Source organism: Gadus chalcogrammus, chromosome 7 (genome assembly GCF_026213295.1).
Source record: "Gadus chalcogrammus isolate NIFS_2021 chromosome 7, NIFS_Gcha_1.0, whole genome shotgun sequence".
Classification (NCBI taxonomy): Eukaryota; Metazoa; Chordata; class Actinopteri; order Gadiformes; family Gadidae; genus Gadus; species Gadus chalcogrammus.
The window spans coordinates 19,745,730-19,759,251 of NC_079418.1; the positions used below are offsets into that span (position 1 = coordinate 19,745,730).

Below are 13,522 nucleotides of genomic sequence, written 5' to 3' on the forward strand. Positions count from 1 at the left end.
TGAATAGCAGGAACTCCTCTTCTAAATATCTCCATTACAAAGCAGTGTTGTGAGACGTCATTCAATACATCTTGAGAAAGAAAAATTGACTCAAAAAATATAACATCCTTTGGAATGCATTGGATTCGGAACTGAAATAAGTACAACTAAAAATATCTGCTCTCTGAGAAATAAATACTACCCAACTGATATCATGTGGTTGACTTTAAATGGACCAGGGCCATCAGAAATCATACGTGTCAAGCCCATCAAGGAAGTTGAAACTTTGCCAACGGTACATTGCAGGGACATGTTTACTGGCCCTGAACATAAAAATTAATCTCCTTTTCTGTGTGTTTTTGTGTGTGTGTGTGTGTGTGTGTGTGTGTGTGTGTGTGTGTGTGTGTGTGTGTGTGTGTGTGTGTGTGTGTGTGTGTGTTTTCACCAGGTCTACACCAACAGGATCCTGATATCTGTGTCAATTGTACAATTTTCTAATCGATAGGCTAATCATTTCAAATAAAAAGGAAGAAAAAAAGTAACCAGACAGAAGTTATCTGCACTGAGAAGTGGGTTGGCAGTCAGCTTGATATGAAAAAACTTCATACTTTCAGCTGTAACTGTTACTTTCTTTAACCAATTGAAAATAAAGTGGGATTGAGTTTGACGGGTCAGACGGTTGGCTTAAATCTCCAGTCTTAAACAAAGCGCTACAGTGAAAAGGTGAACATAGAGTGCAGCTTTGAACCAACAGGCTACCAAACTCAAGCACACGCTGAAGCCACAAGCAGACCTCTGAGACTTTCTAGGAATGTCTGGTTTGTTCTATTGTAAACTTATACAAAGGAAATCTAAACAGGAAAGATACATGACAAAACAAATATTCATATTCTGTTTCCAGAATACATCTGGATGTGGTTGTTGGTCAATAATAAAACAAACTATCAGAAGTTGTTTGGACAGTTACCATAGCAACAGTATGGTCTTCCCCAAACCCTTTCAGACACAGCAATTTTATGCTGGGATGCAAGCCATGGTGCACATGTCAACCATTGCAAGGACATATAGATTGAGGTTTATTAAAACAGCCTCCTTGTGCATTTAATCAATACAGATATGCACTATACCATTGCAATGCAAGGACAAGTGTGATAATAGGCCTATGTTGTTCCATGATTAACCTCTTATGTGCATGTATTATGTATTATGTATTATGTATTATGAGGGAGAAACTTTTTCGAATGCTGAGAGATAAGCTGGTTTAGTAAAAGGTTTCACCCAAATGCCTATCTGCACTTGTTTAAAAGATTTTGGGGAAAAAATAAAAGGAGAAAAATAAAGGGAATTTAGGATGATTATATCAAGATACATTAAGAAATACAACCTCAATATTATTCCAAATGAGGTACACATGGACCATGAGTGTATTAAAAGAACACGTTTTGATGGACATGTCCACAGCATCCTGTCCAAATGCCCATCAAGAAGAGAGCCCTCTTGCACCGGATGCCTCCTTTGTTGATTTTCCGCTCCGGAGTTTTGTTTTGGTGGGATATTATTGGCGCTCTGAGAGCAGCGCATGGCTCCTTTAGCCGGCAGGAACAGCAGCAGCGGTAGTAGCAGCAATAGCAATGGTGATCCCATGAAGTGGTGGAATAGAGCTCTACCTTCTGATTAAAGACTTTGTGAGAGACACCGGTGCCATGGCAGGAGTCTTCGACATTGATTTGGATCAACCGGACGAGTATGCGTCTGACGACGAGCTCCTGGATGAGGAGGTGAGTCGGCTGAACGCTAGGATGCTGTTAGCATTTAGCAAGCGCGCCGTCCCTTAGAAAAGGGCCCGGGTGGCTACGTGCCGAAGCTAGCAGATGCTACACGTATTGTACACCTACTAAGCACTAGTTAAATGGCACCGGTGTGAGTATCCGCTCCCAGAATCCCATCTCCTTTCAATCTCCAGTGTACTGTACCTCTTCATTGTAGTTTGGAAAGCACATTGCATGCTTATCAACTACGTTATGAATAATACGCCATAAAAGTTATAGAGTTGGCCCAATAGTTAGCAGCTTAGGCTACAATTTTGTATATTGGTGTATTGGTTTATGTAGGAACTGCCTGTGATGATATATTGCTTCCTCCTTATCATGACTTTCTACGTGTATACTGTAGTTGACCCTACCCTGATAACCTGAGCTAAATAATGAGCGTATGGACGAGGTTATCTCAGTGTATGTGTGTGGTCATATTCCGCTCAGTCTCCATCCTTTCAATCCAAACGCCGCTCTTGCCTGGATGATGAGTGGCAGCTTTCCAATACAGCCAATGTAATCCGTTTCTTTTCTATTTTATTCTCAGGTTCAGCTCACGGAAGGCATGGAATGTAGTGCCTTTGAATTGTGAGTAGGCTACTTGGTTGCACTAGTTGCACTAGTGACAAATGTTACGGTCGTGTTTGCCCCCCATCGATGTAGCCATGTGTGTACGTTAAGATCAGGTATGGAGTTGATTGGTTTTCGTTTTGTCTTTCTTTCAGTAATATAGATGACTGTGAGAAGTTTGAAATCTCTGAGAACATCGTCAACAAGGGCCCAGAGCCCATCAAGCCAGAATGCTTTGAGTTACTTAGGGTTTTGGGGAAGGGTGGCTACGGAAAGGTAAAAAAATGTACTTTTTTGGTTTTAAATAAATAACTTAATGTTGTTTGTAATATTAATGCATGTGTTACATTTGTGGTTTCTCAATTTATAATTTTTAATAATTATTTTAACTAGCCATCTATGTCATTTCTACTCCATTGGATTGTATTCCATCAAGTGGATAACTTGCCAGCCGTTTAGTTGTTCCGAATTGTTCTTTATTTAACTAGCATAATACTTGTTGAAAGTATTCTTTACATAATGTTGAATCGAGTAAAGAGTGTTGAGTGTCAAGCCGACTGAAATGCTAACACATCACACAATTATAACTCAATGTAGCCTTCAATAATTGTCCAGGTTCAAATCATAGCAGATTATCGTGACTCCAGGGCTGTAGAAGTGGATTTGCTTGAGGAACTAAATGCTTTGTATTTACAGGTCTTCCAAGTTCGGAAGGTGGCAGGTGCTGATTCAGGGAAAATATTTGCCATGAAAGTCTTGAAAAAAGTAAGATGTCTATGGGTTAATAAAGGCCATTGGTCTAAAATGTATTTATTTGGTTGCATATTTAGTTCATTATTAAACAAAGACAACTAAAATGCATTGTCATTGTTACATTGAGAATAATCACAAGGCTCAAAACCATCGCACTTCCAGAGTTGACCTCCAGAGGGGGTGCTCCCTCATTTAACCTCCATTCTCATATTTACACAGCCTTGGTTTCTGTCTTGGTTCTTCAGAATAAAACTAGACGTTGTCGAGCAACAATGTGAAAGGGAATAATCTTTAAGGGTGATAAAAATCTGAACAAAAATGACCATTTGCATCAAATATGTTGGAGTAAACAAATATATTGTGACCATATGCAAATATATCTGTCAGCAGAATGTTTTCATTAGGGAGCCTGTTCATATTCCCAGAAAGGGTATGGTAAAGGTTTAGATAATAACCTTAACGGCCGGGGAATACCGCTTCCTATCCTGCATCTGTAACTGATGTTTGGAAGCACGCCGAAACGCCAGCCAACCGGTGTGACCGCAGAATAGGCTCTGACCTCGTCCCTAGATGTCTCGCAGTTCAATTAAGAATTCAAAAGAGCTTTGTTTGGCATGGAAAATTCCCATTTACATTGGGAAAGTAAAAATCACGAAGTACTTTTTCTTTATTCTGACAGGCCATGATCGTGCGCAATGCAAAGGACACGGCTCACACCAAAGCGGAGAGGAACATTCTGGAAGAGGTCAAGCATCCGTTCATCGTGGACCTCATCTATGCCTTCCAGACCGGCGGCAAGTTGTACCTGATCCTGGAGTACCTCAGCGGTGAGGCTTTGCACACGCTTCCACAGATACACCCACACACAAATGCACACTCAAACTGTTTCTTTCACGAAGGAATTCTATGTCAATGGCTTAAAGTTTCCAATGTTCTTCTTCTGACAAAAGTAAGGGAAGATGGGAGCTCGGGTTTCGCCGATACAGAATCAGGTCAAAGGGTTTACATCTAGTATTTTTAACAAGGCTAGTTTATTTTATACTATCTCTATTAAAATGTAGTCATTTAGCAGCCCATACAGGTCCAAAGCAACTTATGGGGAATACAGAAACAAGGAGGAGCATGAAGAGATTTGACATCTTGCTCAAGGACGCCTACCACCCTAAACCTATAATTTTGAATTAGCCTTATTTCTAATGGCAGCTATACGATACTTTAATACAGTGATTTTTAAAACCCCAAATGTTTCGCGATCCAGTTGGAGGCGCGTCACCGCCTGTCAACACCCGGGACCCTCTCAGAGGAACACCCATTCCAGTGTGCTCAAGAATTTCCTGAGTGTGCGGTCGTGTCTCCCAGACACACTTAAATTGTATTCAGGGTCCGTAGATTGTCTGTAAAGTGTAAGAACCCCTGCTTAATAAAACCTCTCTGACGGTCATTTTCCATGTGGTTTGTTGCAGGCGGGGAGTTGTTCATGCAGCTGGAGCGAGAGGGGATCTTCATGGAAGACACGGCATGGTAGGACACGCTGTGATGTCACGCCAGCGCTCTGCTGGACAGCTGTTGTTAGCGTTTCCACTTCATACCACAGTGTCGTCTTCTCCGCAGACGACCAGAAGATCCTGGAAAAATGTGTTTTGGCGTCCGCCGTTTCCACGCGTGACCCGCTTCGCTTTGGTTCCCTGTGTGTGTGTGTGCCCGCACAGTGTGTTCAGTCCACAGCAGTAACACTCATTGTAGATCTGGCCCTAGATTTGAACTGTCCTCCTCCAAAGTTCCCCTTTTTATAGTCCTGCAGTCTGTACAAAAAACACCTCCTTTGTTTTATCTCAAATAAATCAAAATAGTGGAGGACAGCCTCGTCATACAATCTGGCCTCGATCGTGTCCCAGGTAGACACCAAATGGGCCCTGAACACTGGAGTGTTTTCATCTCTTGAAGTGCTGACACAATGAAACGCATCCAACCAATTCTTCGGTCCACTTGAATCAATTTGTTCTGAGCAAACCCCATTTTGAGTCATGATTTTACAACTCTGCTGAAGACTTCCCTGACCCGAACGTCTATACTTTATCGATCGATCCAACAGCTTCTACTTGGCTGAGATCTCCATGGCTCTCGGCCATCTGCATCAGAAGGGAATCATCTACCGGGACCTCAAGCCGGAGAACATCATGCTCAACAATAAAGGTATCTTACGCCACTGCTCAAATAAATCACAACACTGAATCCTGGAGAAAAGGAGCTTAATTATGAACCCTTCTTATTCAATCCCCCTCGTCGTCTTCCTCTTCCGCCCCTCTAGGCCATGTGAAGTTGACCGACTTTGGCCTGTGCAAAGAGTCCATCCACGACGGCACGGTCACACACACTTTCTGTGGAACGATAGAGTACATGTACGTTTAATTTATTTGTTATTAACTTATTTATTTCCCTTTAATCCCTGCAATGTATCTCACTCGCACACTTGACATCTCATGACCATGGCTCTCTTCCTGGTCCCCTCCTGCTGCTCCCCCCCCAGGGCCCCAGAGATCCTGACTCGCAGCGGCCACAACAGGGCCGTCGACTGGTGGAGCTTGGGGGCCCTCATGTATGACATGCTCACCGGGGCTGTAAGTATACCAGCTGCCATTAGGAAGTTATTAATATTTATAAGATCTTTACATTTTTTCGTTTTTCTTCTTTTCATGTGTCTTTTTTAATTGTATTTATTAATTAACTTCAAATTTATTTGTGAAGTAGCTATTTTTGAAATAGCTATTTATTTATATTGCAGATATTCCACTCTATTCGTAATTTTTAGATTTGTCCGGTTTCAATTTAACTATTCTTTGCTGCTGTTACTTAGTTTATTTTTGAGTAATGTTTGTTGATTGTATACCTTGCATTCTCCCCACTTAGCCACCGTTCACTGGAGAGAACCGAAAGAAGACCATCGACAAGATCTTGAAGTGCAAGCTCAACCTACCCCCGTACCTCACTAAGGAGGCCAGGGAACTGCTGAAAAGGGTAATCAGACCTTTTTTGTTTAACACCAGAATCCATGGCTCAACAATAATAGTCTTATAAAAAAAAAGTAATGAACGCAAAAGTGTTACATCATGCTGTCGTGGCAATTCCTCTATGTCTAAGACAGATATTTAGATGCAAAAAGCACACAATACTCGCAGGCAATTGCTGGTCATATATATTTGTAATTAAAGTACGAACAAAGATACATCACAACGTGCATCAAAAAACAACATAACAGGCATACATTACAATAATCTGAGGCCTCAGATGGGAGTTCTCCCTGCGTCTTATTTCATGCACTTAAGGTACGCTCGGGGGAAGTCCACCGAGTGTTCCAAGTAATGAGTTCTTATTCACTTGGGTTGGGTTCTGGAGGGGGTGTGTCCCCCAATAAACCAAAAGCCTTCTTTTACCAGATCGTAATCTTTACAATTGAAGCTCCCCTGGATGCGATTCAAGGGGGTGGCGTCCGTGCCATGTAACCCTTTTGCTTCCTCGACGCTAGCCAGGGGGTCGAGGAACAGGCCCATACATCAAAGGATTGCATGGAAACAGATTACATCACACAAAAGGAGAGGAAGAGGCAGGAAATAAAAAGCATCACACGAAAGGTTCACACTTTAGATGACCCACAAGGAGAGTAGAAGGCAGGCTATATGCATCACACAAAATAGTAACAAAACTTAAGTTCATAGATTTCCATCACAATGGTCGTCACAGTAATGTGGTCATTCTGAACATTGGTACGGCGAGTCTCCTCCACAAAAATGAATAGCAGCATTAATAAAGGAAAATGCGTTTTTTAATCCATTAAGGTACGGCCACACTGAACGCGTTACGCGCGTTGAAAATCTGCATTTTTGCATAGCGAACCATTGGTTTGGGCGCGTAGATGCGTTACACGCGCTAAAGCAGCGCGTTAGGCGTGTTAGACACGTTTTTACGCACCTAAATAATGCGCCCAACGCACCAACGCGCAGAGTTCAAAAATGTAACCTTTGCCGCGCCTACGCGTGACACTTGGCCGCGATAGCCAATCAGCGTTGAGCTTCACCCGATGTCACTGGCAGAGAGACAGAGGACGTACAGAAGCAGAAAGAACATGGACGACCAAGTCATCGTTTCAGTGTGTCCTGAAACGATTCCTTTTGGCAAGTAGCCGTGTAATAAGCGGGATAATGTAGAGAACGTCGCCGGTCATTATCTAAAATAAGCCCCTTCAGGGCGAAGCAAGACACCACCGCTGGGCGGGCTCATCTAGCTGCGTAGGCGCGTAGGCGCGACCAAACAATGATTTTAAAAAGATGGCTGTAATTAGGAGCGCCAATATCTGTTGAATATCCAATATCTTTCTAACCTAACCAAATATATTATGTGTGGTTGTTTTGATTCCCCACCACAGCAGCAGTATGCTGCTATAAATGTCCCTTTTCAATTTTAAATGTTGGGACGTTCCGGTCGGTAAACTTGTCAAAAGCGGGGGAAATCGGCCTACCCGGGCCAGCCACTGATCGTTGGGGAACAAACCTATTTCAGTCAACAACTCTCATTCTCAAATATATTTCTCTTCTAAAATGGGAGCAAGTGTAAAGTGATCCAATGTCCTCCTCGGGATCAATAAAATATGAGCTGCATAAAGTGTGCAGGCAAAGAACATTTACAAGTTACAAGATACAGTACAATAATTCCCTTTTTAATAGTCCCTCCAGTACAATATAGTAACCAAAGTCTCATTCCTCTGGAACGTTCCGTGTGAAGTCCCATTCAGTCCCATAACGTCTCTCTCTCTCTCTCTCTCTTTCTCTTTTTTTTTTTTTTTTCTCCCCCCCCCCTACAGCTGCTAAAACGCAACGCCTCTGCGCGGCTGGGAGGAGGACCAGGGGACTCCTCGGAGGTCCAGGTGAGAGCCTGGTCTGGGGGGTAAAACCCCCTCTGGAGTCAAATGGATCGATGATATATAACACAAAAGCGCCTTCATCCCCCGCATGTAGTTGCTCCAAACGTCAGATGTATTTGTGTAGTACTTGTTGCACATTTTTTTTGTTTGTTTTTGTGCGGAATGTCATGTAGACATTTTTAAATACTTCCTTAAAAGTGTGCAAGTGCATTTATGTTTTAATATGTCATTGGCGTCAGTGTTACTTTTAAGAAACTGAGACGGCATAAAAAAAACAAAAACGCTGGACCTGCAGAACATGGCAGTTCTCCGACTTGTTTTACCTTGCCCTCGGTTCAAAGAGCATTCCTCAAAGGACGTAAAAAGCCTTCTCATGCCCGTTAAACCCCTCGCTCCTTTGGCTGTCCTCCCCCAGGCACACTCCTTCTTCCGCCACGTCAACTGGGACGAGCTCCTGGCCCGCAACGTAGAGCCCCCCTTCAGACCCTTTCTGGTGAGTCTGGCCCCGTCTGAATAGCTTCCCTGGGAGACATCGAAACATGCCAGGGGAGACGTTCCCCCATCTTATTTACGTTCGATCTTTGGGATAGGGAAAGGGGTGTTTGAGTCCCGGGTGGAAGGCACTTGCTGCGTTGGGTTCGATCTTCAGTTTCCAACGTCTACCGTCCTCCGGAAGAGAAGAAAGGTTGCCGCCACGCCTGCCTGCTCCATAATAACGTGTATCGGACTCCACGTAGATCCTGGTTAGAGAATCTGCTGAATGCCAGTTTCTTGATCTCTGATCTGTCCCTATTCTTCACCATATTCAATTGTTTTTGGTTTAAGCAACCCTTTCCCCAGGGATCATTCTAGAACTCAGTAAGTACTCGGATCAATACAGTTATTTACCAACCGCCCCCACTTCCTCCTCTTCCTCCCCGGCAGCAATCGGCCGATGATTTCAGCCAGTTTGACTCCAAGTTCACCAGCCAGCCCCCGGTGGACAGTCCGGACGACTCCACCCTCAGCGAGAGCGCCAACCAAGTCTTCCTGGTAGCTACCTCCTCCTCCTCCTCCTCCCCACTATTGTTGGCCAAGTTTGTATTTTTTTTTTATTGATTAATGTAATGATAAGAATATTAATTCATTTATCAAGTACAAATAATAAACATTTGCTGCTTAATGTAGCAGTCCAATTCAAATGTATGCATCATAGATCATTTTGAATAGGAATTGTTTATTTTTCATGGTTGCTTGTCAGAGGAAATAAGAACATTTAAGACATAACTTTGGTCTCTGGTAACTTTATTATCAATGACATTTGATAAGACTTGAGTATTAATCAATTAATATAATCATCAGATTAATCGAGTATGAGAATAATCATTAATTGCAGCCCTAGATGGTGTTGATGGACGATGAGGATTCACAAAAGTCCAACATGTGGCATCCTAAGTCAAGTGTCCCCTAGCAAAGCTGAAACGGCCTTGTTTTGATTAGACCTTCGGAAATAAAAAAAAAAATTGAGTGGACTTCTTGTTTCAGCCCACCCCCTTCTTCTTAAGGAGTAGGTTGTTCCGAGAATAGGTTGATGTCTGTTCTGGTCCCTTCCTGGAAGCTCTGCGTTGCATAAGAGGCCCCAGTCAGCATCCCATTGCTCATCATCAGCTGTGGGCTGTTTTTGGAAAGATGCGGGGTTCTAAAGCAGCCGGGTTTGTTTTTCTTTCCCCCCCCAGGGTTTCACGTACGTCGCTCCTTCCGTTCTGGAAAACCTAAAGGAGAAGTTCTCCTTCGAGCCCAAGGTCCGCTCGCCGCGCAAGTTCCTAGGGAGTCCCAGGACACCTGTGAGGTAACGGCCGTGGTCTGGTTTCTCCAGAAGTCTTCCTGACCACTAACGGATTGTTCCAAGGAGAATGCATTTATGAGTTGGTTTAGTTTCCAGGGATGACTTAAAATGATCCAGAAGCACTCAATTTGCCTTTTACCTCTATTTTGTAATTTTACACTTTTTAATTCAAATCCAAATCAACTTGAAGTGAAATCATATTTATGGCATGCATGCCATTAAGAAAGAGCATTTATTTCTGTTTCTGATAGCCCTCTCAAATTGTATTTTTTTTATTTTCAATATGGAAACACATTTGTTCAGTGCTTACTAAAACGTTTATCGTAAGTTTTATGGCTCTCCGCTTCAGTCGTATTTGTATAAACCAACCAAACCCCCTGACTTTGTCCACTCCTGGTCTCTCTCTCTCTCTCTTCCCCCCCAGCCCTGTCAAGTTTGCCAACGGGGACGTCTGGCCCCGGGCCCCTCTGCTGTCGGGCCCCCCGCCCCTGGTGTCGGCCTGCGGTCTGGCGGGGCACCGGCCCGCCGAGGTGTCGGCCGGCGTGGAGCACATGGACGTGGGCGGCCACGGCAGCTCGGAGGTGTCGGCGCCGCTGCCCATCCGCCGGCCCGCCAGCTTCGGCTGCACCACCCCCTTTAAGAAGCAGGCCTACCCCATGAACTCCAAACGGCCCGAGCACCTGCGCTTGAACTTATGACCTTAGCTGAGCCCCCTCGCCCACTGGACCGGAGCACTCTGCTAAAGGCCCCTTCTATAGTGGTTTATTTTGTTTTTTTGTGTTTAATCAAAACGGTCTTATGGGTTGATTGATGGCTTTGGATACGCACCAATCACCAGCTCCTCTTCAGGGAGTTCCCGCCTTCCCACCACACAACACTCCTCCTTATTAGCTGAGCCTGGTTTACTCGGTCTTTGCAGATAACCAATAGAATACTTATTTTATTTTATTTTTTTACGATTGGACCTGTCACAGGGACTTTTTCGCTCTTCTGACAAGCCAACTCATTGGCCGGGTTATCCGCTGTGAGAGCCAATGAGAGTGACTTATTGGTCTCTGGCGTGCTGTGCAGGCTTACTGCTGTCCTATACTGGTGCTATTACTTCAAAACTACAGTGTTGAACCGTGAGTGTATTCTAAGGTCGGTAGTTCATCCGTGGAGGTTGACAGTTCCTAGATGAACACACCATCCATTTTCAGGCCATGACGGGATGCGGCGTTAATCTAGGATGAACTCTCACCGATAGAAAACGTTGACAATTCCTCAACGAATGTAGTACTCCCATGTTTTTCAATCTTCCATCCCTTAATGCCTCAGTGTTGGGGAAATCACATTGCCTTTTTATAATGCCTGTACACTTGAACACACAGCAGGGGACTAGAGGGATGGCTTTGCTGGAAAGCGGCTCTGAATAGACTGAGTGGATATTTGAGCAGAAAGCATCACTCCCATCCCGAGTCAATATGGAAATGTTGCCTTTTTGCACCACTGGTCCAACTCAATGCTGTCCCCAGAAATTCTCAGTGGAAGTTGAACTTGTGGTGAATGTAAACCCACTTTAAAAAGCCTTTTTCTTTTCTTTCTTTTTTTGTGTGCGTGTGTGTGTGTGTCACTTATCTCACCCGCACCTCACTCAAGAGTATTCTTGCAGAAAGACAAAACTAAACAATTATGTTTCTATGTTTTGGATGCTTGCGTCGAGTGGGGAGACCCGTTCCGTTGTGTTTTGCGGTGTTGCCTGTTGGCTCTGCGGATGCCTACTGTGCATTACCTTTAACAGGTGTCTCAGTGGACTGAGGAACCAATCGTGGACTGCGCAGTCTAACCAAACCTGGTTGGAGTGCATGTGTTTATAAAACATACTTTAAAGCTGCTATTTGAGACTATGGGGTCGGGCCCAAACTGCAGATGGTCCAAGATGCAAATAAGGTTACTACAAGGTCACTTTAACTAAGTGAAGCTGTTCAAAACTTTTGTCAGGGTGGGTGGAAAGTAACCTGCTTACATTCTTATTTGTTGCATTCAAATGGCTATTTTGATTGACTGACCAAATGCACTGTAAGGAAAGGCCAATCATTTTTTTTCTTCTTTTTATCCTTAGTAATGTTTCAACTGATACTACTTGCCTCCGGTCAGCAGCCGTGGATGGCTGTGACCATTTGACGTGAATTGCTCACCAGTCTTGATTCTGTCAATCATTCCTTGAATGAAATAGTACATTTGATTGTTTTGGTTTGAGAGAGTCCATTTTTGAAGTGGAAATATGCCTTCAGTTGGAACCTCTAGATTGATCAAGAACCTTCTAAATTGACCTACAGGTTCCACCAACCTAGTTCTTTCCACATAATGATCTTAAAGGTTTGATTATTGTTTTTTGGGGGGTGGTACCTTTTCTCATTTGACACTTTAACTTGTCAAGTAAACTTTCCCATGTCAAGTGAATGAGAAACCACACTACGATTAATTACATCTCATTAACAAGAAATCCATATTAATCTGCTGTTTTCAAGCCATTACTTAGTTCCACTATGCAAACAATGTCGATAGTACGCTATGATAGTACACAGAATGTTTACAAATCTGCTAAAAGGCTCTATTTATGTTCCTTTATATTGTCATACAAATAATTGTATTATTTTTGTCAATGTAATGAAACTTCGAGTGCAGCTTTTTTATTTCCAAATTTTGGACACTGTCTTACTTGTGTTATTATTTAATGTACATTTGAATATCTTTTTAATAAAATCTTTGATTTCAAGTTTCGTTAACAAAATATTTAGTTAAGTTATGGCAGGTTCAAAGAGGTGAATGTGAAACCTCAAGATTATTGAATATAACTTAGAAAGCATAAAAAGTAAGTTATATAAAATGCTTTGAAGATGATATGCTTTTTCAATGTATCTGAATGGCTCAATATTTGAGTTTTTCTTGTATTCGGAGGGCTTTATTGTTTTACACATCGTGTATACACTCGTGTCCAGAAAATGAGTTTGCCAGCACCCTACAATGTATACAGAGAACATGACATTACAAATTGAAGATTGTTACATGGGGTAAATGTTAATTAGCATCATTTACATAGAAAATAATATAAAAGTTAAAACCCTAATCTTCAAACATGAATTGAGCGCTCCCTAGCTGTGGGAAATGTACATGGAAAATGTTGAGGCCTGATTATCATGTCATTGAGGTTAAACAGATTTGAAAACTATAACTTCTTCTGCTAAAATGAACAAAAACTTCTTGAAGTTTATACAGGAAAGTCCACCTGTTCACCAAAATTGCAATACTAATATGGAAAGACCGTCTTGCCTGTGCATTAATACACTGAGTCCTGTCTATAAAGGTAAAAAAAAAGCCCATATAATATACTAATAAAGAAATTCACTGATATAACTTTCTTTGCTTCTTATGTGTCTTAATAGATTGCTGACATCATAAAAGTATCAAACAAGATTTTCTGAAAAAGGCATGTAAAACAAATGCATGGTTAACATCTTTGTATAATGTTTAACTTTTGTCCTAATGTCCATAAACTTCGTGTTTTTTTTTGGTAAGTATCGATGGTTTGGACGAACATTGTTTTGAAACTTTGCTGCCCCCTATTGATCTCTCCACAAAGTCCACAAAGAAGCATGCTCTTTCGGTCTTACATCATTTTGATGGCTT

The 13,522-nt window shown here is 42.5% G+C and overlaps 1 protein-coding gene across 1 annotated transcript; it reads left to right on the top strand.

Annotated features, from left to right (window-relative positions):
* Positions 1 to 1,326: 1,326 nt before the first annotated feature.
* rps6kb1a (ribosomal protein S6 kinase b, polypeptide 1a) lies at positions 1,327 to 13,301 on the top strand. The gene is made up of 15 exons (XM_056595021.1): positions 1,327 to 1,757; positions 2,338 to 2,378; positions 2,516 to 2,636; positions 3,057 to 3,125; positions 3,793 to 3,940; positions 4,577 to 4,634; positions 5,206 to 5,306; positions 5,422 to 5,512; positions 5,641 to 5,731; positions 6,021 to 6,128; positions 7,969 to 8,031; positions 8,444 to 8,521; positions 8,953 to 9,060; positions 9,744 to 9,856; positions 10,278 to 13,301. The coding sequence occupies exons 1-15, from the start codon at positions 1,683 to 1,685 to the stop codon at positions 10,549 to 10,551; spliced, it is 1,539 nt and encodes a 512-aa protein (XP_056450996.1). The 5' UTR covers positions 1,327 to 1,682; the 3' UTR covers positions 10,552 to 13,301.
* The last annotated feature ends 221 nt before the right edge of the window (positions 13,302 to 13,522 follow it).

Excerpts from the sequence above, each read along its gene's own strand:
- rps6kb1a (XM_056595021.1), top strand. The coding sequence starts at position 1,683 with ATGGCAGGAGTCTTCGACATTGATTTGGATCAACCGGACGAGTATGCG. Across the intron at positions 1,758-2,337 it reads ACGAGCTCCTGGATGAGGAG|GTTCAGCTCACGGAAGGCAT; the intron begins GTGAGTCGGCTG and ends TTTTATTCTCAG. Across the intron at positions 3,941-4,576 it reads GATCCTGGAGTACCTCAGCG|GCGGGGAGTTGTTCATGCAG; the intron begins GTGAGGCTTTGC and ends GGTTTGTTGCAG.